The 27,642-nt window shown below is 32.4% G+C and overlaps 1 protein-coding gene across 2 annotated transcripts; it reads left to right on the top strand.

The window, feature by feature from the left end:
• The first annotated feature begins 1,795 nt into the window (after positions 1-1,795).
• On the top strand, positions 1,796-27,488 carry LOC124368914 (FAST kinase domain-containing protein 4). 2 transcript variants are annotated; one of them, XM_046826457.1, is made up of 11 exons: positions 1,796-1,860; positions 2,306-2,635; positions 2,990-3,229; positions 4,842-4,991; positions 10,088-10,202; positions 10,966-11,096; positions 16,160-16,316; positions 16,808-16,885; positions 20,512-20,673; positions 25,626-25,728; positions 27,223-27,488. In XM_046826457.1, the coding sequence occupies exons 2-11, from the start codon at positions 2,342-2,344 to the stop codon at positions 27,428-27,430; spliced, it is 1,638 nt and encodes a 545-aa protein (XP_046682413.1). In that variant the 5' UTR covers positions 1,796-1,860; positions 2,306-2,341; the 3' UTR covers positions 27,431-27,488. The 2 variants fall into 2 exon arrangements, with proteins under 2 accessions (XP_046682413.1, XP_046682412.1); XM_046826456.1 differs by having other exon boundaries at positions 1,807-1,879.
• The last annotated feature ends 154 nt before the right edge of the window (positions 27,489-27,642 follow it).

The following is a 27,642-nucleotide window of genomic DNA, read 5'->3' as shown; positions in this document are numbered from 1 at the left end:
ACAGTAGATGTGTTAAGAACTCAGAACTAAGTTGAATTTGAAACACTTTGTTAAGTATTAATATTTTAATAATCTCAAATTATCACGACTTATTTTTAACTAATAGCTATAGGTCTGCCTGTCTGTTTGTAACATATATAGAAAATTAAATGAGCTATAGACTTAAAATTGTACATGCAACTTCAACGAAGCCTGTTACGCCGATTGGTCCGTGGTTTTAACAGGGTCATTGCGCTAGTTTTAGCGTTATCTTTTACCCATTTCCTTCAAGAAAACTGCTGAGTTTTATTTTTCATAAAAACAGAGATTCATTCTAGTTTGAAATTATTGATCAATCAATATTAGATAATAATAGAAAATATTATTGATAATTAACGAAGTTAATCTAGTTTTAATTTGAGTACTAGGCAACAGCATTACATTCTCTTAAATGTTTTCATGCCTGAATGATTACACTCAAATATAAGTAAGCAATTAAAACAAATAAAATTAGCTTAATAATGTTGTGCGAGTAGGCTCTTAACTTCATACACCTAGAAACTGGAGCAGACACTCGCAAATAACTACCAAACTCACTACATGAAAGCTCACTCATGGTTTGAGGCAAGACTGTGCGTTTTATTCAACTGAGCCCGAATGAGCACTCGAAAAATACAATAATTGAGATATTATTCATCTTTATTCAACTCTCCCAAGGCAATTTCATTACAAACGCATGTTAGCTACATTAGCGCCCGTGGCTGCAGCATAATGGATAATCAGTCCCTGCAAACAGGTAGTAAAAGTACACGTATTAATACCAATTGATACTTGATATATTATTGCTGTTTAATATTTTTAAGTCATGTTTCAAAAGTAAAGCTGTGACTGGTAGCCCATCAATGCTAAGTACAATAGGTATTTGGTTTGGAAATCGTTGGTAAAAATAAAAAAGCTGTTTTAATAATTCAAGCTTTAAAGACCATCAGTTAATGCATTCCTTTTTAAAATTAAAACTAATTATGTAATATCTTTTGGATACTAAATTCAATATGTATCTTAATCTGATAGAAGTATTGAACAGGGAAAGGAGATACCGCATGCACGTTTTTTGACCATGCTTAAAAACAATGTAAAGTACTTTCAAGTTATATTATTTAGAACGAACTATTTTATTATATTTTGATTTTGTTTGTTCGATGTATTATATTAAATGATTGTGCTAATTATATGTTTACTATTGCCAGAGATCATGTGATTAATTAAATGTCCATTCAAATTTAAGTTAAAATCCACTCATTTAATTCGTTAAGACTAATAGCGAGTCTTAATACATTAATAAATGCCACTTAATACTCTGCGAGTTCATTGACTTTCAACAACTTTCCTAGGCCAGCATGTGACAAAATAACCAACACACCGATTTTAATTTTGGTTAAACTCTATGCACTCAGTGATTTTGTTAGAATTAATGTATATTATCTTGGAATTCAGCCTCCTTCACTTCAAAGGCGTTTAATATCCAACCCGATTTAATATTTTATCTATAGAATTGTGAGCCAAAATCTACGTATCCATTAAACAAACAACCAGTTCAGTTCAAAACTATAATACAACTCGAGATAAATGAGTCTGTTTATGCTTTGCCACAATTGTATTTTATATGCTATATGTTGAAATATTAGGTTTGTAATGTATAACATACTTTGGAAGTTAACATAAGATAATATCTATATACAAACACGATTTGAATTTCTTCCCGATTGTTCATAAAGTGATCTCTTTTTCTGCTTTATTTTTTCTTCATTTTCGTGTCGTCTGCGTTTGCCCCACTCTCTCTGTCTTGTTATCGTGTGGTACATTCTTCAAAACTATTTTGTGGTTATGTATTGCATTTAATGTACGATTTTCAATCGTATCTATAATTATCAATTTTTGAAAGATCTTTTATATTGTGTGACTATAATTAGCGTGTTATTAGTAAATTATGATATTCCATAATATTTTTTATTCGAGTACAGTTCCATAAATACTTATGTTTCTTGGTTATTTAAAATTCCAGGAAGGTTCAAACTAGGATAGACTTATAAGTTACAGTAATGTAGATTAATTTCAGTTCTGATTATTATAAAATATCTAGTATTTTGCTCGTAATCACTAAACAACCGTAGAATTTATAAAGATACGTATATGTATAATAATTCCAGTTTTACCTGTTCAAGATTTTTCATTTGCACTACTTAACGTCATTATAAATGTTTAGCCTACCCTAAATGATAAGACATAATCTTTGTATAGTATTCAATGAAATTGTGTTATTTTACAGAATCACAAAGTAAGAACAATTTTATAAGTGTGAAAAATGTTACGAATGTTGGTATTAAGGTGTTTAGGTAAACAAAGACATTTTTCACAAGCACCAAAGCTAACTCCTGGGATTGTAAACACCTCTCAAGAAGACAATAAAACAAATGTAGAGAAGCCAGTTTTGAAAAATAAAAACAAGCTTGTTTCAAAAGCTTTTGAGAAATTAAAGACTTTACATCCTATTGAAGTAAATGACTCTATTATGAAAAGTATCGTGGAAGCAACTAACTTAGATGATCTTTTGTCCGTAGTGCTGACAAAAAAACTCACCAGAAATCACTCTCTGAAGGTAAATATTATGTATTTTTTTAATGTAAACTATTAGCTTTGAAATGGTTTCACAAGGTGGATTTTATTTGTATTTTATTTTCTAACCATTAACAAATTGTAGTATATATCAACATATATACCATAGGTTATATATATATAATTTTCTGTATATATTAACATTATATAGTTGTAATCTTTGTGGATTATAAAGATGATACAATTTGATTGTGATTTAAGGTGAACCACATAATGAGTAGGCAGCAAAATATTATTCCATAACTTCTCAAATACTATAAATTATCATAGAAAATACAATACAGGTTTGTTAGTTATACTAGAGACCAAATCTGTAGTATTCATATTGATGTTACAGTTGGTGTCAGTTCTTGCAGACTGGACATCAGAGGGCAAAATAAAGACAAGTGAATTCGAGAATGATCTAAGGTTTGCCATGGCATGTCGCACTCTAGGCAGCCTTTCTGAGACAACTGATACCACAACCAAGGAAGCACTTGACAAAATTAATGCAGACCTGAGCACTGTTCTGGGAGTCGCTAGTGATGATCAGGCTGCAAAACTTATCTCAAATATTAGCCTCGATCAGATGATTAAGGTAATTAACTCTCCATCTCCCATATTGTAACTTTTGTACTGGCAAACCCATTTGGCCGATTTGCAAGGTTTTTTTTTAACTGTTATAAAGTGTACATGCATTATGTACACACACACACACACACACACACACACACACATATGTATGTATTTCCAAAGTATGCAGAATTTGAACATTTAACCAGAAAGATATTAGGATTTGTACACAAAATTACCTTGAAAAAGTAGGTTTGCTGAACACAACCACTCACTATTTATCACCTGCCACAGAGCTTTAGACTTATTTTCTGCCCTGCAGACGTAAGCAAGAGCATTTTCTTTCCGAAGGGTTTTTCAGTCGCGGATCGTACTCTTTCTTTCTTGCAGCTGTCTCAGCTTTGTCTTCCACGTGCCCTGTGGTCTGTTCTTTTTCAAGGGCTTGTATATAGGCACCCTTAAGTCTAGTGCATTCATTGTTCCAGCACTGTTTTCTCTTGTGTTGTCCAGATTTAGAGATTTTCTTCGGACAGGTGTTGTTTAGTGTAGTCTGTATGATGTTATCAAATTTGTTGTAGGCATCATTTGTCAGAACCCAATTTAAATAATATAAACGTATGATTTTTAAAGAACTATTTTATTACAGATGTTTCCTATGACATCCAAACAATTGATTGATGATATTTGTAGTGCTGGGATTAGGTCAGAACCCAATTTAAATAATTTAAACCTATGATTTAAAAAAAAGCTATTTTATTAAAGATGTTTCCCATTATATCCAAACAACTGATTGATGATATTTATAAATAGTGCTTGAGATTAATAAGATCAAACTACATAAGTATGTAAAAATGAATGTTTCAACGATCCACAAAGTGATTAAAATTGCTAAGTCACCTTCATAAATGAAAATTGCCTTACAGGTTTAGAGTTTAAAACATGTTTCAGCTTCTCCATATCTGAAGGATACCAAACTGGATATCAAACTCAGAACCATACATATTTTAAGATGTTAAATTTTAAAGACCCTAGATGTCCCAATAGGTATAAGGCATTAAAAAGTCCCAGTTCTCTAGTATAATATCTTGCTGTTCTCACAGTTTTTGAGTATAGTTAATATTGGAAGGCTCCTAAATTGTAGATTTGTTGCTATATTATACAATGTTATATTGTTTAGTTTATAGGCTACTAGTCATCTTGGGTTCTTATTGATATATCTGTTCTCTAACACAAATATCAATTATTACAATGTTTATAAAATTGTAACTTATGTATCAATGTCCTGCAGGGTTTACATAAAGATGTTTATCCTATGTAATCTATTCTATGAATATCACAATCAATTTTCAAATGAATAATAAATTATTACACTTTTGGTATGTTGAATATATACAAATAGGATTTTTGTGTTGCTTTTGTCAAGCCTTTTGGTCTAATATGTCATACAATACAATGAATTAAAAAGTGTTCATGTACTCTGATATCTTAATATTTTCTTTAGATTCTGGCAATTGATAATATAAAATCTACATAAAAGTAAAGCCAATATAAAAGTTGTTTACTTAAAAGGGGTAAAAAGGATAATTCAAGAGTGACCTGAAACCTATTTATGCCTCCAACGGTGTTGGAATTTTCAGGTACTTTCATCTTTAGCGGCAAAGAAAAGAAGGTCAACTCCTCTCCTGAGGTCCTTGGCTTACAATATTTCAGGCAGTATGGAGAAGCTGAATATCAAGCAAGGAGCTGATGCGTTGTATGCATTAGCATCATTAAGTTTTCACAATGAGGTAAGTGAAAAAGTAAAAATTACTGTTAAATGTTCAATAAAAATTAAAAATCCTCTCATTTATTTAACCTCGACACAATCACAGTACATGATTACTCTAATAAAACTAAGGAAAAAACCCACACAATAAAAACAATGTGATTAAAGATTATTCTGCGATCACATGAAGTAGTTAAATATAAAAATACAAGGTTTGTGCCCAATATTGAACCTATTGTTTATAGTAGGCCTACATCACAGAAGAGGTTTTTTGCTTTTGAAACATAAATACTATTCAAGTAACTATCATGATGGCAGTTGCACCAGTACAAGTTTATGTATGTTGTGCACCTAGTACCCAAATTATTTATATTTATATTAAAACTGTTAACTAAGATCATTCAGAATTTTTTAACAGTACTTCCTTATTTATTGTCCTCTTTTCATATGAGCTTGCAAAGGCTCTCCACTCTTGCCAGACACCAGCAGATTGATGTGGAGATAAAGGCAAGCAGAAAAAAAACTGCTTAGATTATTGGTATTGTTTTGTTGTACCCAGTTAAAAATGCACATGTCTTCACAGAAGTATTTAAAATATAATTGCATAAGGAAACAGGATTTTTCCGGACATTTGCCATCGTTCAGTGAAACAATAAATCAGTAACACTACGTTTCGAGATCTGCAATCTGATCTCTTTTTTTATTAAGTGCATGTTTATAGAGTTAGTGAAGTTGACAAACTAAGGTTGTAATTCCTGACTTAGGCGTGCCACAACGCTTTGGTAAGATTTGTTTATTTTAACCTAGTTTGTAATATTATGTATTAGGTTAGTTCTTTACCTGAAGAAGAGATCAGATTGCAGATCTCGAAACGTAGTGTTACTGATTTATTGTTTCACTGAACGATGGCAAATGTCCGGAAAAATCCTGTTTCCTTCACAATCCTTCCAATGTCAAAAATAACTTTCAAACAAAGAATAATTGCATCATTGAAAGCTCATCAAAATACAAGATGAGTTGCAATAAAATTTGTTGCAGTTGCAATTGTTTGTGTATGGTCTCCACACAACCCTTTACAACCCAGTAACTCCAAAACATTCTAAATCAACAAAAAAAGGGAAAAAACAAACCACATATAAATTAGCAGGGAACTTTGTTTTTGCAAAGCAAGTAACTCCTAGTAGTGGCAGCCTGTTACCATGCTGTAGTGTGTTGTCTGAGCAGTATTTTTTAATTTCTTTGGTTGTTACAAATTCATTCACTGATGTGCCTCATTACTTATAATTTTAAAGGTAATAAGTACAACTATTGCTGTTTTAGTATAGAAACCTTCTGTTTGTGTAAAATAATAATAATAAATAAAATTTAAAAAGGAAGCAGGAGTTACTAGTTTTGTTTATAAAGGAAACACAGAAGTTAGGTTTCAAATAATTAGGAGTTTCATTTTTTGTTTATTCCAGTGTGAACATTTCAAGCTACTTACTTAAAATGGTTGCTTACAAAATTAATTATCATCTTGTTAGTTCAGAATGTGTAATGATTAACACTGTTAATGGACAACCTTTTAATTGTGTTAATAGAGTTATGAGGTTTGCTCATTTGTTTAGTTGAATTTGTTTCCAGTTTTATGATGTCTTCAAGAACTGTAAAAATATTGGAACTTGCAAATGAAATCATACAGTCAGGAACTTAAATTTTCTATAAAAATGGAGCTGTAATTGGAATGTATCCCAAGACTAAGGATGTGAGGGACAGCTTAGGAAGTGTCCCTACAAACTTGAATTTAACTGAAGATGAAGCAGCTATTATTGCAATGGAACATTTAGAACGATCTGATTGTACAGAAATAGCGGACAATAGAGATGTATTTATTTTAAATGAACTACGGAACCCCAAGTAGAAGCACAAAAATCAAACAAAGACACAAGTTATAGAAAAGATTTTGCTATTGCTGATCTTTATTGCTATTGATATTGCTATATTGATATTGATAATAGCTGAAGTCTACATTGAAGAAAATCAACTACCAGAACTCAGTAATTTGCTCGATAATAACCTCCTGGCAAAAGTAAATGTCCAAGAATGTAGAAACATTGAAATAGAACAAGATTTAAGCTTAAATTACTTAAATGAAGTTGTAGTGAAGAAGGAAATAATTTCACACAAGACAATGTTAAACCTAGTTAGTGACAGAAGACAACTGGAAATGTAAAAAAGCTGGAACTTTGCGTGAGCAAGGTAAAGAGTATAAAGGGAGAAAAGTTTGTAGACTTTGTTGATCGACCTAAAAGAGAAATGAAAGCAATCACTGGTAAAACCTTAGAGTGCTAATCACTACTGAACCACAAAGACAATAAGTGTTTGATGACTTTTGGAAACTAAACTGGAAAGAAAGAGAAATTTTAATAAAAAGCCAGACAGATGTAAGTTTAACAGAGAGATCCTGTAATAACAAAACGAAAGAAAATCACAGTGAAAATTTTATTTAAATTTTACTTGGACATAAATAGATCAAAGGTTAGGATTGCCTACTGTCGATTCTCACTATTGTCGAGCCTCTTCCCAGAAACAATATTTGGATTCTTGTTGGACATCCAAAGCTCAATTATACCAGTTTTTCTTTTTTAGTGAAAACTGATGTAAGGAAAAAAATTGCCAACCATTGTCTTCGTGTAACTTTTACAAAATATCTTGAGACTTCAACCTGTCTCTGTACAGGCCAAAAAGGACCAATGTGACATGTGTAGGGTACGAAAGCTTAAACATGTTTCTGATGATGAATTCAATGCCCATGTGAATAAGAAAATTGCAGCGAGGCAGGAAAAAGAAAAAAAAAAAAATTAAAAGCATGTTTATACAGTAGATCTATAGTCTCTGTTATTATGCCCTAAGTCTAATGTGTGTGCTCTGTATAACAGAAGGAAACTTTCTGTTCACAACCTTTGTATGTACGATCTAAACATACATGGTGGCTATTGTTATATGTGGAATGAAACAGAGGGTGAATTAACTGCAAATGAGTTTGCAAGTGTTATGAGTAATTTCACCAAATCACACTTACCTGTATGCAACGGCACATCAAAAAACATCTTATACAGTGATGGGTGCAATTATCAAATCAGAATTGCTGTTGTGAGCAACGTACTGTTGTATTTAGTTACTAAGCACAAGGTCACTATTGAAAGTAAATACTTGGAAAAAAGGACATACTCAAATGATGTGCAATTTCAAGCATGCAACCATTGAACAGCATCTGAGGCAGAGAGATATCCATGTCCCAACTGTTTATGTAGTTATCTGCAGAAATGTGAAACCCCAAGACCCTATAAAGTGACTTACTTAGAGCATTCATTCTTAAAAAACTATGAATAGCCATTATTGTATAAATCCGTTTGTTCTGGCATCAAGAAAGGAGATGCCAAAGTAACTGATATTCGCTGCCTGGAATATGAAGATAATGGTAAAATTTACTATAAGATTAACTTCAACAATACGTATAAAAACTTAGACTGCTTGTGAGAAAAAATCTGATCAAGGTGAAGAAACTACAAGAAGACCAAACATCAAAAACAAGACCAAAAATAGTCCACAAACTACTTCATTGACAGAATTCAAGCATTTAGTGAAGAACAGTATCCAAGATTGTACGAAAGTAAATTGAAGATCACTGAAACCGAATTCAGACCTCCAAGAATTGAAAATAACACTATGTATGGATTATTATTCCTTTTATGACCAGTTGCCCCACTGATGGAGTACTGCTTAATAGATTTAAGTCCTTCATCTCAATTACTTACTCTACTATTTTTTTACTTGTTAATGTTTGCATATTAATGTTTACTTCATAAAAAGGGCACGATTCCAACAACTATTACTATTTTAAGTAATTTGACCTTTAGTAGGCATACATGATCCTCATGTCATCTTTCATACTTGTCAAAAATTGCAAAATTCCAGTGGCCACTAATTATTCAATAATAATTAGTTTTACTTATTAATACTACACGTTTCCATTATTAATAATTAATTTTGGTACTGAATTTTTATTTTTTTACAGGTATTAGCGTACATGTTTAAAGTAATTGTTAACACATTAAAAAAGTTTATATAAAACAAATAATAAAATTTGTTTGAAAGTTTTTTTTTTAAAATAAACCTAACAATTCTATACTACTTACAAGTAATAACTGCAATTAAGTTTACTAATATCTGAATTCAGTAAAATAGAAATTATCGAGTATCAGACCACTCAACTTCAAATTTATATTTTACTAACCACTTATCACAAATATACAAAATATGTAACTCCTATATCTTGCTGGAACAGACCTAGTACTACCATTTTAATTATGATAGTGTTTCAAAATTACTTAGTTTGTTTTAGTTTTGTTTTTTATAATATTATGTATTCATAGAAAATAATAAGTAATGTTAACAATATATCTGTTAATTCAAAAATAAAATAGTTCTTGTTGTCGCCTGTCAAAAGTGGGTAATGTGAGTTACGTGATTTGTTAATTATGTTGACGATTAGCAAACTAAGAGCAGTCTGCTAATACGAAATATGGCCATGAAATAGATAAGAATATTAATTTTGTTTTTAATTTAAAAATTTAACATGCTTAATTACTTTGGAGATTAAAATAATTATTACAGATATTAAATCTTTTTAATTTGATTTGCAGTAATAATTAAAATGTGTTCTTTTTATTTAAATAGTGTGTATTTGATTGATAATGCAAGGAATTGCTATATATCTTTTAGGATTCCTTAGCAGAGGAAAAGTTATTTTATTAAGTTGTTTTGTTAAGTTATTTTTTTTAGTTTTTTTTTAAGTTTTTTTTATAAGCATCCTAAAAGCATGAACTGCATATGAAATTCAAGTTGAATTTAAAATATTTTCATTGGTATTTTTGAAATATGTATAAATTTAAAGTAGTATTTCATTGTTTATATTGTTTTTAATTCCCTTATTACTCTACCATTATTCAGTAATTGGTACCAAAACAGGATAGGACAGTGTCAACATGAAACCATCACTAAATCCGTTGTAATTGTAGTAGTAATCCAGCAGAGTCAAAGACAAGAGGCCTAATGATTTGTGGTGATATTTTTCAGATGCTTGTGGAAAAAATCTGCCTGGATCTGTGGGATTGCCTGAGGTCAAACAAGAAGCGAGCAGTGGTTGGTTCTATCATAACTAGCTTGGGTCTCCTCAGATACAAGAATTTAGGTAGGCAAAAACCACCTTAATTACGTATTTGAAGCTGTTAAATAAATAGATTAATGCAGTATCCATTTAATTATAAAGATTTGCTGTAAATAATAATAGCAAACAGGACAGTTTTAGTGAGGAAAATTAAGATTTAGACATTTCCAAGATTTTAAGTAGGTAAGTGATTGTATTAGGCTTTTATATTTTCCATGCATATAAGACCATCTATACCAAAATTGTAATTGTGTATTCTGAAAGGTAATATAGAAATGTTTCTTGAAACAAACTGGGGAGCCAGTAATAAAATATATATACTTAACTTCGTACAGAACAAAAATAATATTTTATATGTCCCTGAAAAAATTTCCCCCTCTCAATATATACACACTTCTATACTTCCCGAAATAAATTTTAGTTTAGTAAGTAATACAAAATATTACAGTCCAAATGTATACATACACATATTTTATGACAGGTCAGGGAGAGATTACGAGATAGTTCAACAAATTTGATAAAACATTTACTTAGATATCAGGAGATAAAATAACTGTAAAAATTGTATGCTGTGTAAATAAAAATGTATAAACTTTGACTTTGATTAAAATTTTTCTTTGTTCATTTTTTTTAGTAATTTTTAAATTCATATACAATACAGAGTATGGCTTTCATTCCTTGGGGCAGTCAGTTTGCTGCATTATGTATGAGTTTTGATAGACATGTTTATGTTTTAATTTATCACCTTATATGTTTAAAAAATAAACAAACAATATTTGATTGGCAGAGATATTGGATCTACTGAGTGAATGGGTTGAGAAACATATAGATGTTTGTGTTTCTCAGGATCTCATATCCTTAGTCATGACACTAGCTGTGGTACATCACATTCCTGAAAATCAGGAAGCACTCTTCCCTGTAAGTATATTTGATCATGGTATTGTAAAATATATGTAATAATCTGCTTGTATTGTTATTTAAATTAGTACCACTATTGTTATTGTAATCTATACTGTTTCTTGGAATAGTTTCATCACTGTTTATTATAATCTAAATCATTTTTTGAACTGGTTTTAACACTAATTTTATATCGTCTCTGTGATTTTTAATTTGATTTCTTTATTTGTCTTTCTCCATTTAAATCCCAGGAATGATTTAAGAACGTTACTTAACTTCATGGTATATGAAGTTATATCTTTTATTTTATCTTTACCCTTTGCGATTGTGAGGCCTCTATTGTATCCAAATATTGGCATTATTTGACCTTCAGCTCTTTAAATGACGTATTTAAATTAAATGCTCCAAAAATGTATAATGTTTATTAGCTTCAAAGTTAAAACTATCAATTGGATATTTATTATTTGCTTTTAAACGAACCAAGTAACATGTAATTTAAGTTATATAGTGATCTGTTTTAAAAGTCTTTTCTTGCAGGAAAAAGTACAGTCGATCTCAAGTAGGTCTCTAGTATCAAGAGAATATAAACTCATTTCCATGTTTTGAGCTTCGTCTCCACGAAACGCACTAGTATTTTAAAACATTGATAGGATACACTATAACAATTACAGTGTCACTGACACTCAGATAAAAAATCATTCTGAATTATATTTACTATGGTATGTGCTGCAAATAGAGAAGTATGAGTTTAGTTACTTATTTGGCTGAGAGATTGTAGCACCTTCCAGCCACAACTTGAGAAGGGTTTTATAACAAGTAGTGGCCTGCCAAGTTGAATGGCAAAACAGCGAGGACCACTAGGTATGGCCCGTCGGGCTGAGGTACAGCATATGGTCATAAATCAACAGCTGATCTGAGAGGCCAATCATACGAATTTAATGCCAATGCCAAAGGGTTAACCATAATCCAATGCCATTAGTCCAAGTCATTGTGATTAGAGGTGTACAACTCAAAAAATGTTTTGTTAGTTACAGTTAAATTAAAAAACATCATACATTCATTTGCTAGTACAATTTGGCATAACTCTTTGAGTAGTGATTTTCCAAACATAAGCAGAAAGTGATTTAAAAAAGTGTTATATCCTTTCTTATTATATTGGTACTTGATTTGGAGTTTTAAGAAAAATTTCATCTAACCACCATCTTTTGTATAGTAGAAGCTTTTATTTGTGAAACGGCCAAACTAACAGCTGTCGCAGTGAAGGCGGGGAATCCTAGCATGTAGTGGGAGCTAGCTGACCCTGCCCAGTAGTGCTATGCATCATTCACAAAACATGCTACTGACCCATATAGTGGATTTCATTACAAGTACAGTAGTCTTGATTAACCGACCTAAATCGGCCACAACAAGGTCGGATAACACGGAAAATGATAAAAACGATAGTGAAATTTTGTAAATGGTCCATACATTATCCGACCAATGTCTGTTGACGCATCCGATTCCGGGTCTGTCGTTCCCACACACTGCCCGACCTGCCTGACTGCAGAGTGTGGGATCGACAGACCTGGAATTGAACACCTCAACAGATGTGTCCACGAATTGGTGGGATTGTGTATTTTAATTTTATTTGTACATCAAAATGCACTTGAAATAATAAAAAAACGTTTTACAGTAGGTACATACTGATATGCAGTGCAATGAACTACGAAACTAAACTTAAGCTTGGGTAACTAAGTTCGTGATTGTCTTTTGTTTCTCTGCTGTTTGTTGTTTTCTGGCTGCCAAATCTCGCAGTCTCCTCAGAAGTAAAACCTCGGTAGACAATGTTTCCTCCAGGTGCTCTGCATACTTTAATGCCATTTCTAAAGCTTTGTGTCCTTCGCTGTGTGAAACTTTCTGTGCACTTTCCTCCAACACCATATTCTCTTTATTGTTTACTTCTCCTTTTCCGTTTGCCATGTTCACTATTTCTTCATCTGTCACTTCATATTGTTCGTCTTAGGCAATCCACTCATTCACGTCCTCTTCTGTTGCATTCGCACATCCTGGCACTTGTAACAATGGAAGTAGGCTAGTGTTGTCCGATTCAGTCTCCTTCTGTACATTTTCACCACACGGAGAATGTTCATTTTCTTGGAGCAAAACTTTCCAAGGTTTAGTAATGGTTTTGATCCAACACTCTACTATGATTGGGCCACGTCTTTCAAATAAAGATGACACAATTTGTTCACAATGTCTTTTCCTTGGTCAATTAATGAAAAAAGCAGGTTTCTTCGATAATTCCTCTTTATTGCCTCCCTCATCCATAAGCTGACATAACGAAGTCATATTTGAAGGCAAAAACATAGCCTTTATTTTCATATCTTTAAATTCGTCCTCGTTAGGATGACACATAGCATTGTCAAGCAGAAAAAATATATATTGCTTTCCGTAGCAAACTTTTGGATTTCATAAACTGTCCAGTTTGTGGCACAAATTCTTTAAAAAAAACCATTCTTTAAAAATCTCTGAGCTCATACAAGCATTTTTTAATTGTAATATTTCTCTGGTAAAGCATTTATGGAAACATTATTAAACGCTCAGATTTTTCAACTTGCCTATCATAGCCAGTATCATTTTCATATTTGCCTTGGCATTGCTTTTCATAGTCTTCCGATTTTCCAAAGCAGTTGCTATGACTTGTCAAGAACACCATTTTTCAATGTCATTGTGATTACTGTTGTTTTCCCATGTTATAATCTTGCGCCACTTTTAATAAATTTTCACCATTTTCTTCAAGGCTTTCAGTTTTTTCTTCCATTGACACAACCATGTTTTTACGTTTTGAAGCCATCGCCACAACTTTCAGACACAACAAAATCAAAACACAACTAACAGTCTAACAAAACGGCAGATACGATGCACAAGACGACCTCTCAGCAAAAGAGATGCTACGTAAGCACTGAGGGTTGCAGCACGCCAAAGCAAAGAGAAAGTGACGCTACCAACCTGTCACCTGGTGCCTGAATATAATGCGTACAGGCGGGTAAAAGAAAGGGGCTACCTTGTTTGGGAATCTACTGCGTACAGTTGGGTTTGACGAAAGAGGCTGCCTCACACGACATATTGCGTAAAATCATGTTACATGACATATAGCCCCGGAAGATCGGATAACTCGGAAGGTTGGATAACCGAGACTCTACTGTACAACTCACCAAGGGATGGCTGGGAAGCTCACTAAAAATTAAGTGTATAAAACATATAAGTTCATAGTGCTTTAAGATAAATGGAATAAACAACCATGACTTTGTTACCGTGGGCGGCTTATAGTGTGGCAACAGTGGCGTAGCGAGAAGGAGGGGGTCCAGGTAATCACGGTATTTCAATAGGGCCCGGTCACGTGACGTCGCAAAGTAACCTTAACCGTAACACGGCAAACAGTTTAAATTAGCAACTTCGTTCAAATTCGTCTTGGAGACGTAAAATGACTGCTTAGAATTAAGTTACAACGTTGATTTTAGGTGTCATTAAACTGTAGACGTGTATATAATTATTGAAAAAATATAAAAAATCACTTTCGGTCGGAAAATACACTTGAAAAACTCTACTGATTAGAACTTCAACTAATTTGGACTTCAGTGGTTGAGGTAAACGTGGTGTTTTCGATTGAGTTAGGACGACGATTTTTGTTATCATTAAACTGTACACTGTACCTATAAAATTATCGAGAAAAAAATCACTTCTGGTCGGTAAATACCGAAGAAAAGCTCTCTACAGATTCAAGTTTTGACAATTTTGGATTTCAATGGTTGAGTGGTTGAGATAAAAGTGGTACTTAGAATTATGTTAGGACGTTGATTTTAGGTATTAATTCAACGCCGACTAATACATATATAATTATCGAGAAACAAAACAATAAAATCACTTCCGGTCGGAAAATACCGAGGAAAAGCTCTACTGATAAGAAGTTCCGACTACTTTGGATTTCACTGACTGAGGTATTATTTCATTTCTACCGACCGGAAGTGATTTTTTTTTCGATAATTATATAGGTAGTCGAGTACAGCTTAATGATAACAAAAAACTCAATCAAAAATACCACGTTTGCCTCAATAACTGAAGTCCGAAGTAGTTGAAGTTCTAATCATTAGAGTTTTTCAGGTGTATTTTATTTCCGACCGAAAGTGGTTTTTTAAATTTTTTTTCCGATAATTATATACTCGTCTACAGTATAATGATACAAAAAATCGTCATTATAACTCATTCATAAATACTTCAATCAGTGAAATCCAGAGTAGCCGAACTTCTAATCAGTAGAGTTTTTCTGGTGCATTTTCCGACCGTTAGTTTGATCTGTACCCTAGCAACGCTCGAAAATTGCCCTCCTTTTCTAAAGGGTTTTCGGCGGTCAGTGGCCCAATGTCCCCGAAGGGGTATTTCATTTTCTCCACAGAATATAGTTGTGTCAATTATACGCTGGAGTGAAGCTCTGTTTTGTTCTTTTTCTTTCTTATCCAGTGAATCCAACATCACTTTGGTGCCTTCTATTTGGCCAGAACCGAACTTCGTAAAGTTTCTGTAGCTATACAAGAAAATTTGTGGTACTAGAGTTGCTGTGAGAGTTGAATTTGCCTATTACATTTTTCCACTTTCTATAAGGCGTAGTTACTAAAGCTCCATATTTTTGGTATTTACCTTTTACCAGTGAACTCATTGGCAAATAACACACAAAACGTCCCCCGGTTTCGAACCCCCCCCCCCCGAACGAAATTTCCGGCTACGCTAATGTGTTGCATTGTTACTGTTCAAGTGGTTAAAGAATGAGAAAGTATGTTTGTACGTCATACAAATCAACATGTATGTTGAAATGTATCAACATTTGTATGTTGTGTCTGCAACATCTTATATAAAAGCAACTCTTTGAGATGATCTCTGTTTTGAATACAATAAATTTACTTTTTTACATAATTCTAGCTATAATGAAGCCCAAATTAGTGGAGCTATATGCTATTCTCATCATTATTTGTGTGAAGTCTAAAAATTACTAAATTTCATTACAACAGAATTAGCAAATGTCTCACATTCATACTTATTGTAATTTACAGCTGATCCTAGACAGATTGCAAGCCAGTGGTGTACCTAACCCTCAAGACTGGCTAGACTTTGTATGGGCTCTAAATGTTCTCAAAAAGGAAACTCCAGACCTTGTGGCTTCTGTTTTATCTCCTGAGTTCTTGGATAAGATAAGGACAATAAACACAGGTATACAATATTTTGATATCGACTCTTTCAAACACTCTAATAATATTGAGTGATTTTAACTGTTACCAGACCAGACCAAGTACTGTGTTACCTTTTAGTTTAATACAGCTTTCCACTATTTTTTCTAATTATTTACACATTTAAGTATCAAGATCTTTATATTATTTTACTATAGCATTAGAAATGCTCAGTTAACTGATCATTGGGCCCAGGCCTTAGGCAACATCTGAAGCATTAGGAAATATTGGTGTGTATTTAAAATTTTACTTTCTCATGAAATACAACAACACAAAACACAACAACAGTTACTGTTACTTTTATATATGTCAGTAACTCATGTGACATATATTTTATGTACATTGGGCTCCTGGTTCTTGAATCCTCTATGTAGCATTTTGTGAAAATCAATTTCTGTAATATGTTTAATGTATTATATAAACGGTATGTTCCCACTGTTCGGAAATTAATTACACTTTTTTTTTATTTTTCAGGTGTATTGCCAGTACCTACAAAGCTGAAATTACTTAACATCAATGGAGTTGCTCAACTTAGGCTAATAGATTATAAAGGTATTTCCAATTTGTGTTTTTTTTGTGTAGATGTATTACAGTCACTTATGATTATCCGAAGCAACTAATGGAGTGGAAACCACACAACCTGAAATCATGATTAATCAACGTCATGTGACAAAATTTATTGTAATGTGGAAAAAAGACTGCTGTTAAAAGTAATACAGTAATTTAGATAAAAAGATAAATAGACCTTCGTTCATAGAGCATTCTTAAGTAAACTATTATGTCATTGAAACAAGTTTTCCAAAAAAAAATTAGATGTAAGCATAACAATTTACCTAGACGTGCTGTTCTAGTCTTGTAAGATTCAGGGGCAAATTTCCATGTGTGCCGATTGGGTCTTGGAGATTGGAGGGCAAGTTTTTAACTGTACCAATAGGATCTTGGACATACAAGGGTAAGTTTCTAATTGTACCAATAGGATCTTGGACATACAAGGGCAAGTTTTCAACTATGCTGATAGGATCTTGGACATCCAAGGGCAAGTCTTCAGTTTTGGCAATTAGGTCTTAGAGATCCAAGGGCAAGTTTTTACATCATGCTCAGGCCTCAGAGGCCTGACTTTGCTATCAGACAACCATATGCTCAAAAACTAATATTTTTCAATTTAAATTTGTTTTTATCAGCAAATTTTCATTTGCACTTATAAATTATTGGTGTCATTCAAGCATATTTTGTCCTTCAGACGTGTTGTCATTCATTTTCAAATGGGTACAGCAAAGAAGAATGATAGCTGAGAGAAAGACGTTTATGTATATTGCATAATAACATATTGGCAAACATTGTTGTCCTTGTATCTTCTTGCTCCACTTGACCAATTCAAAGTTAAAACAGTATGTGACACAAAATTGGAATTAAAATTTACTGCTTATTAGATTTTCTTGTAAATCTTAAGCCCATGATAACTAGTGGGAGGTTAAAATAGTTAAGCTTCTTTTTAGAAATGCTATTGGGCTTTCCAAATGTGAAAATAACTTTCCACTGATAGTATTAGACTCTTATTTGAAGGCTATTCTGTAATTGTATGTTTACAAGCATAAAATGTACCATTCATTTATATTAGCTGGGGTGTTTCTTTATTCCTTTCTTTTGTATTGAATTTCGAATTTTTGTTTAAACTGTATTATATGATTGTAAATGTTTTTAATGAAAAATTTCCGAAGATTGAATTTTAAGATTGAATGTGGGCATTAAAAATCCTAACTATAATCATTCAAGGCTTGAAAAGTATAAAATCCTAAAAATTCTGGATTTTTGTGTAAAAAAATGTATATACCAACTAAAAGAATCCATAAATATGAATACAAAATATATTAGTGACCAATTAAAAAAAATTTTTTAAACTTTAACGAACTGTTAATATGATAAAATTTCAAATGTAATATTCTTACAACACTGAATTGCACAGTTTTTCTTTAGAATTGTTGATTAGAGTTGTAAGTCTTATGAATTCTTTGCAACAGCCAAAATATTCAACCATTCTGGATCAGACATGAGGATAAAAGCTCGTATTTACTATTTAAATTTAAATAGTAAGTCAAAATTAAATTCACATTGCTTTCATGGGTTTCAGTTCTGAGTGCTTTATCTGACAATGATACTATGTAATACTGATAGTGAACTACTTTGGAAACTGCAGTCCAAGATACTCACCAATTGGTACAAAACAATTGTAACAATGAAAATATGTTTGGTTAGTGCTGAGTATAATTCAATAAAAATGTTGCTGTTGTAATGTATAATCCAACTTTTGGAGTTTAAGAATATGCAATCGGTTTTCAGTTGGAATTTTTTTTAGTTTTAAAGGAAATATTGATTACATCCATTCAAAATACCATTTCAAAAGACAGGAAAAGTCGTTTGATCATTCTATGAGGAGTGGAACAAATTTGAAACTAAACTTAGGAGCATCTTTATAATCAAGCTTGAAGATAGATCATGGAATATAAGAGTACTTTTTACAGTATGTGCGTAAAAGATAATAGAGGGGAATCAAATGTAAAAAATTAATTCCCTTTAAAAAAGAATACTAAAAACATGTAATTTTATTAAATAAAGAAATATTATTATTAATTTATATAAACAACTTATTATATATATATATATATATATATATATATATATAATAAGTTGTAAATTAATAAAAACATGTCATTCTCAGAAGCTATAACTCATGTACATACTGTAAAACTGTCACATTATTTTCTTCAATCGATTTCATTTTGCTCTGAATACAAAATTTTCTATGTTGTAATTTCTCATAGAGTGATAAAAAGATGTTATCTTAAAAGGAAAAAAGTTCATAGAATTTTAACCCTTTGAGTACCATGGTGACGAATTATCACCACCATCAATAAACGAGAAATGCCATGTTTACAAATCTTTGCTTTCAACTATTTTAGGACGCTTTGTTAATATTTCTCAGTATTTTTAGGTTTCAACGTAATAAAGTGTATTTCCAATAATCTGCCCTTAATATTCTATGGTTTTTGGAAAAAATCCAATCCAGAAGAGAATCTAAAAAGAGAGTAAACTATATCCATATTTATGTCAATGTAGAGGGCGACAAAAGGAAAACTGGCTTAGAATAATTTCCCGGAAAACAAGAAAAACTTGTTTTTTTATGTACAAAGAGTTAAAAAACAGGAAGGAAAAGATCAAGTTTGCACCAACTGTGGGGAAGGCTGCCATGGCATCTACTTCCCAAAACACATGCAAGTGAAGTGAAGGCAAACAGTTATAAGTAGTGTATATAAATAAACATTTAGCCCTATATAAGTGAAGATTTTTAACTGCAATGTAATTCTTAGTTCTTTAGCGTCAGAAATCCTGTATATAGTGAGTAAATTTAATAAATTTTCATTTAGATTGCTCACTAATGTATATGACGAGGCTATGTGTATTTATTTCTGAACTGTTTTGGTCTAAACAAATATTTTTACTCCAGATTTAAACACAACACTTTTAAAATTTGCACATATGATATTAGTAATATTTCCTTCAAAAAGAAAGTGTTTTCTGTGGCATAAATGTTCTTTAATTTTGTGAAAACTGTAATAAAACAAAACAATTTTTTTAGTTTTGTGTTAAAATATATTATATAGCCTACACAGGATGTTTACAAAAGGGTGTCACAATCTTCTGTGGCTGTTAGTACTCATCATGTCAAACAAAAAAACTCCTATAAACATAGTTCAAGAAATGTGTATTTTAGCTGCTATTTTGTATTTTTTATAACAAAATTAATGTCTCTAGAAATAGTAAAGCTACATATACCGCATTCCAAATTTTGCATAGAAATACTAATAAACATGAAAAAACTGAAAAAATATATGGGTGTTATTTGCTTTAATATTAACAAAGTGGCGTCTGTTGAAAATTCTTAAAGTAAAATAACAAAAAACCAATATAGTTATAAAAGATGTACAGTTTACCAACTATTTTCTAAATTTTACAACAATTCCAATGGTACTTTTCTCAATGAAATCTGTCGACGTATAATTTCACAAGACAGTATATCGTTTAGGCACTCAAAAGGTTAAATAATAAATACTTTCCAAACCACAAACTGATTGCATAGCCTTAATGTTTATAACTATAAATTGATTCTCACTGTTTTTTAGGTCCTCTCTTAGACCTGACGTCAAAAGAATGGAAATTTGATATACTGAGATCTAAGGAGAAGCAAACACTTGTAACAACAGTACAAGAAACCTTGTTGTACATGCTGCCATCTGCAATGTACTTGGGAACCAACATGAACATAGACATGGGCTTCCTTATAGGTACAATATATTTTGTATTTTTTCATATCTTTTTGTTATATCAACACGCATATTATGAGATCAGAGAAATATTTCGGCCTCAAAATTTTGATCTGATTGGCATTTTGGAAACGTGGCTCAAGCCGAGTATTCGCATAAGTGAGGTGGCCCTTCCCAGATATACTCTGCAGCGGAACGACAGACTGGGAAAGACAGGTGGAGGTGTTGCGGTTTATGTCCGGGAGGGCTTGAGATGTAAACAGCTTGCGTTATCTCCATCTGAGTACTCAGCCAGGCCTGAATTCATTTTCATTTAAATTGGCTTGTCTGGTTCGGATGTACTATCACCGGGAGTGTTTTATCGCCCGCCCAGGACTGGTCATCTGGCAGACTTTGAAAATGCTCTCTTGCAACTTATGCATGGATATAGTCAAATATTGATCATGGGCGACTTCAATACTGATTTACTGAAAAACAATCACGACTATGACTATAGACAACTGACTTCTATTCTTGATTCTTGTAATCTGACAATACTGCCACTGGAACCGACACCATACTGCCGGATCTGACACTCTCCTTGACCAGGTTAAGTGTAAGAAAGGACTATGTAGTTCTAACTTCACCTGAAAAAATAAAGAGAATTTTCATTATATATTTATAAATTATTGTTATTAGGTATTAATTATAGTTTTTGGTTCTTATTAAAAATGGAAGTTGTAATATTATTTTGTTATGATTGTATAATTATATTTTTATTTATTTTTTTTTTAGAAGTATCATATTTATAATTTTTTAGTGTTTAGATTAATGTTTAATTTAATGTATTTAGTTAAGTACATTAGTGTTAATATTAATTTGGTTAATATTTGTTAATAATTATTGTTCAGACAGGTTAAGTGTAAGAAAGGGCCATGAGGCCCCAACTTTGCCTGTTTAAATAAACAATTTTCATTTCATTTTCATAATATTAACAAAGGCACAACGTGGAAGAAGACAAATTCAAAATCTATTAAATAATGTGGAGAAGAGGAAGGGTTGGGATTTTGTTTGTTTGATTTTTTCCCTGAGTAAGTCATTCACCACTTTTTAATTCATTGACATTTTTAAGGTTTAAAGAAGCTAATAAAATTGTTTTAGATTCTAATATGTTTTAATAGAAAGTTATGGTTTTTAAAATTTTAATTTATCTGCATTTTATCAATTTTATAAAAGAAACAGCAATCATTTTAAGTAATAGTCGATTAGAACAAGATATAAGATCTATAGATGAAAGATTTGTAGAGATTGATCGATACTGGACATGAATCAATATTCAATACTGAGGATGTAGATAGCTAAATCTAGCTTGGCTCGAGAAACCTGTGCTCACACAGCAAGTGATAAGTGAAAATTGCTGATACTTAAGTGTCATCCAAGCTCAGCCAAACTACTTTGACTCAGACACTAGTAATAGTAATAATCCTTTAGTGGGAATCCCTTAGTAGTCCACATCAGGTATCTATGGTGGAAAGAGTTGGCTCAGTGTGAATGTTGAGTTGGAGACTGGAGTCATGTTCATCTGATAATATCCATCAAAAGACAGGGACGAAGAAGCTCTAATGAACTCTACATCATTTTGACATTGTGTCTTTTGTTTATTATGTTGAGTGGTTACATGTAGCATGTTAATCAGTGATAGGTAGGATTTTCGAAATACCTTGATTTAGTGATTATGCTGTACATGATAATTGGCCCCATCTGGCATCTTTTGACAGGTTAATTGGATCTTGAAATAATTAGGATTGTTGTTTTTTTCCCCTGAAAACTACTGTGACTCCAGTAGAAATATATCTGTTGACTTTCAAATCCTCAGAAACTATGTCAGGGAACGCTACTCACAGATTATATCTCAGAATGCTGCTTCATTCAAATCTGCTATGTTCATGTTAACAATGTTGACTGTGCTTGGTTTGGGCACGAATGTACAGATATGAGTTGCTCTGTTCTTAATTTTTATGGTCAAGGTTTCAGATCCATTGTCCTTGTAACAAGCCCAGCTTCCACTTTGATAACATGTGTTTGAACTCTTCTGTTCATTTATAGTCCATGTGCTTTAAATAAGCATTGAGAGATCAGGAGAGGAGGGATAAGTTTCAAGATATCTTTGTGTCTTTCACTAATGCACTCAAGTTCAGCATTTATTATTTGAATTTTGAAACCTAGATCCCAGCATTCATGCCTGGAGGGTAATGTAGGCAGCAGAAAAAAATTGGTATGTTTAGCAATATTTATCGGTTTATGTATATCATCCACAAACTGTTTTATACACCAGTTGAATTAATTTTATTGGTTCCGGCTATCGCCAAGATGTGGCCAGTGCTGCTCAAATTTATAGTGATCTCTCTCGCTTCCTCTATCACCTGGCTAAAGCTTGCTCCAGATCTTATGTGTATAATACATCCATAGAAGACCTCTGTTGCACAAGAGTAGTGAGTTTTCCCATGGTATCTCAAAATGATCAGTTTTGGTTTATTATCTATTATAAAAGAAGACAAATCCTTTTATGAAGTTATATTACATTATTGTTGTTATTATTTTTACTTTTAGTTTCTTGATGGATTAATGAATAGGCCTAGTGCCTTCCTCAGTTAATATTAAACCACCCTGAGCAGTATCTCCAATTTCCAGAATTTGTAAAATGAGTTTGTTTTGTGGTGTATATTTCAATATTATTTAGGATATGAAATGTTACTTGCTTCATTGAAAGATTTAACTTAAACCTCTGAAAGTTCATGCTGTAGAGTCAAATAGCATTGAATGCACTTTTAATTTTCAAAATTTAAATTGTTTGGCTCTTTGCTCAAATCTTAATTACCATATTATATTTTTGAAGTAATAGATTAATTTCATTTTATGATTTGCGTTTTAGATCCTATAAAACATTGTGTGTGTGTGTGTGTGTTTGTTCTGCTTAACCCTTTGCACGCCAGCCTATTTTTCAAAAGTACTACCCAGAAACGCCAAGGGCATTTTCAGCAGTGTTGCAAGCTTTCACAAAATTTATCATAACTTTTTTATTTTTTAACAGATATTGATGATTTCTTTACCATAGTTTTGCTTATAAAATGCCCTTGTTCAGTTGGTAAATTGTAGTTGCATAAATGCCATTTAAACTTAGAAAAAAATTAAAATTTATAAAAAAAAATTAAAATTTTAAAAAACAATTTTTTTAGCAAAAATAAATGGTTTCAAAAAACGTTTAGGCTGATTTCCTGTTATATCCCAGTAATCTATATCTACTCCTTAACCTAATTACAAAATTTCAAAAGCCTAACTTATATAGATGTCCAGTTGTGATTTTCTTCACTAAATGTGACACGGGCACAGTTTTTGTAAGTTGCATGGACGTTGTAATGTTACACTATATTTACAAATCAATATTTGGCACTATACTAAAATAAATCAGTACTTTAGGATTATACCAACCACACCAGTATGAAGAACACAAAAATATAAATTTATAGATATATTATAAACAAACGTTATAGAACGAAAAAACAACTCTTTAATTACAAAATTACAAACTTACAAAGATTATCAATTGTTAATGAGGCCAGATTCGCTTAAACTTTTTTCAATGAACTTAGAACGTAATAAAACAATGTATTTGAGTAACAGAACTAACATCCATCAATCAACAAGCATTTCCAGGTATTGTGATCGGTATTTTGGTCGCTGTTATCTTATCTTTCTCGAGAATCCCTATTACGCCAGGCCGCGCGGCATCACATGATTATTGAAGTTTTTTGCACGGAATTGCCTTTCCATTACAATTCAATTTATATTTCTGATCAGCCCCTCTAGAATTATATTTTACTGATAGGTACTATCTCGAGGGATGTTTTTCTTTCGTTGACATCAGAGCGGGCTTCGGAAGCACCTTCGGCCGGAGGCACTCGCATTTTGGGTGGCGGAGTGTGATCAAGAATAAAAACAAGTTTTATGTGTTTTTTTCAATAAAGAGTTTAGTTTTTGTTTGGTAATGTTTGTTTTTGTTGAATTTTTGTGTTTGGAGAAATGTAGGGGTAAAATACGAAAGTACAACAAAGCGAACGGGTGCCGAGACTCTGCAATCACGTTATCTACTAGACCGCTCGACTTTGACCTCTGTCTGAGGATGGGGAGGGGTTTGCGATAAGACAATTCCTGTTTTATACTGACGAAATATTATTCTACGCTAATCTAGTAATCAGTAGAAGCTAAATGTCAACTGTCTGAGGATGGGGAGGGGTTTGCGATAAGACAATTCCTGTTTTATATCGACGAAATATTGTTCTACGCTAATCTATTAATCAGTAGAAGCTAAATGTCAAATACCGATTCATGTCTGGGTGTGGTCGGTATAATCCCAAAGTACCAATGAATCTAATAAAAGGGGCATAATAAAAATGCCCTAACATCAAAAGTAATGAGAGAATTACAAACGTAAACAACGCACAGCAACACGAACGTAACCTCACTCTCGACCAAACAATCCAACAGCTGTGAAGCTCAAATACGACCAAACAAACAGTCCATTAAGGAATAAACTACTTTGTGGTTTCAAAGCAACTAATCGACTATCGTTAGTCAAAATTTCGCGGCAATCAGATGAGCTATAAGAAAATTACAGGCGAAAAACGTGACGTACCTATATTACAGCCGTTGGCGATTTTCGGTTGAGTAGCCGACGGCCGTAATATAGGTACGTTGGCGTGCAAAGGGTTAAGATCCATTGTAATTATTATTTTTTTATGGCCTTTTCTGTTTTATTAATGTCATCCAAAGTTTTTAACCTACATACTATTTTGATCAAGTTCTATTTTACTGATCTAACCATCTTAGACATTTATCTTTGAGACATTATTCATTTAACATTCTAGCTCTGTACAGTTTTATATACGTGCCAAAAAATGCAATATGTTTACAAATGATTGTCACTATACTTTCAGCTGGTGAATGTATTGTGAACTCCAAAATGACACCCCTGCCATTATTCGACAAGAATAATACTCCCATAGATAGATCAAGTCATAATGTGCAAAAGGGAATCAAGTGAGTAATCAAATTAAAATTATAAGATAACCTGAGAAAATCAAAATGTGTTTACTTCTGTCTATTCCCCCAGGTCACAAATAATTGCAAGGAACTTAAGAAGCAGAGTAATGTGGAGAACAGTTTACCTTACAATTGGACAGTAGTCATAAGATATGCCCCAATCTAGGCAGAATAGAAACTTGTGCTATATCTAAATTAAATCTAAAATGCAATGTCCTCAACCATTGGCTTTCCTAGGTACATGTCTGGCAATTCCTAATAAATTACTGGACAATATAAAATATAGATATGATGACCAGTAAAAAAAAATAAGAAGTGTTGTAAAGTAAAGTAGATACGAGTCAAGTACATCGCAAGCTAATTCATTCTGAGCAATTCTCCTACTTGTTAAATTTAATATTGTTGAAATAAACATTTCAGTGTGTATACGTGTGTGTGTGTGCAAATGTGCATGCTAACATACAACGCATCTTTGCGACAATTTGAAACAACATATACTGCATTTTGGATTTCATAATGTGTCGTATGATTGTTAGACCCTGTTAGACATATCTAGGACGACCTTTCAAAGGTCATCGGATAAGCAGCGGCCTGTGAGCCACTGCTGCTGTAAAGCCAGTCTCATTAATAAAGTCATGAGTGTATTCCTCCATAACATCACATGGTGCAGTCAGTCGTGAAAGTGTTCGTACGATCGTGAAAATCAGTATGGAAATGTCTGACAATGGCTAGGACGGTAAAGAACAAATTGGGAGTGCAACCAAAAATGAAGAAAAGAGCAATTGCCGGTAATTATGGTTGCATCCAACATCAATTCTTGTTTAATGCATTTCGTGTTTTGTTGTAACTTTCTATTACATGTTTAACATTCTCTGATAAGTGCTAATCACACTGGCTTTGGACATTTAAATGTTGTTTTCCCATTTATATTCTTGTTGAATTAAACAAGAACAAACAGAAGGGAATCTCGACCCCGAATTCCAAGGAAAAAAGAGTCCTCAATGCTGATGAAGTAGTGATGTTTGAAAATTTTAAAAACTATTATAACTGTGAAATGCTATGGCCCACCACTTTCTCCGCAGGTATTTAGATACAAGTTGTTCTCCACTGACGCAAGTAAGAGAGTTTTGAGTCAGACAATTCTGTGCTTAAAATGGACTCTGATTTAATAAAGAGAGGGAATATTTTTTTATAACATACTATAAAAACTACATATAGTAATCAAAATTTTGCACTCTTAATTTTCTTATAATTTTATACGCTTTCTCATTTTGTACATCTCACAACAGGTAGTTGTTGAGTGTAGGTTATAGTGTGAGACATTATCAACCAAATAAATAAAATTAATTTTAGGTTTTAATATTAAACATTTCATTTCTATAATCTAATTTCTTTAGTAACATATCTTTAGTTAACATATTGTTAGTATACCAGTCTGAATTTTGCTGTATATTCTAATTGCTTTTTATTCATGACAATTACTTTTTTTAGGGTGGCATTCGTGGCATTGGACTACCATGACATGACGAGAGGTCAGCGGGATCTAACAGGCATCAATGTATTGTGTACGGATTTAATAAGACTGAAGGGCTACAAAGTGGCGACTATCGACTTTCTCGAAATCAGTCCTCGCAGTTCTCTGGTCGACAGAGCCAAAGTCGTGAACCAGAAGCTCATGTCTGCTATTGGATCCAGTTAGCTTTCCTTTAGCTCATAGTAGATTTTATTTAATATAATTTAAATTTTGTGATGCCTAAGTCGGATTTGTACATCAAATGAAGTACTTATGTACTTCGAGCAGAGGTTTCCAATGAAAGAACCGTAAAAGCAAAGGATTTCAGAACTCATTAAAGACATCAGTTATGTGGATTAGAAACAGATCTACATCAAATTTGGTCTGTTGTATATCAG

Source organism: Homalodisca vitripennis, chromosome X (genome assembly GCF_021130785.1).
Source record: "Homalodisca vitripennis isolate AUS2020 chromosome X, UT_GWSS_2.1, whole genome shotgun sequence".
In the NCBI taxonomy this organism is placed as follows: domain Eukaryota; kingdom Metazoa; phylum Arthropoda; class Insecta; order Hemiptera; family Cicadellidae; genus Homalodisca; species Homalodisca vitripennis.
The sequence above is the reverse complement of the archived record's forward strand: the minus strand, read 5'-3'. Positions and strand labels throughout refer to the sequence as shown.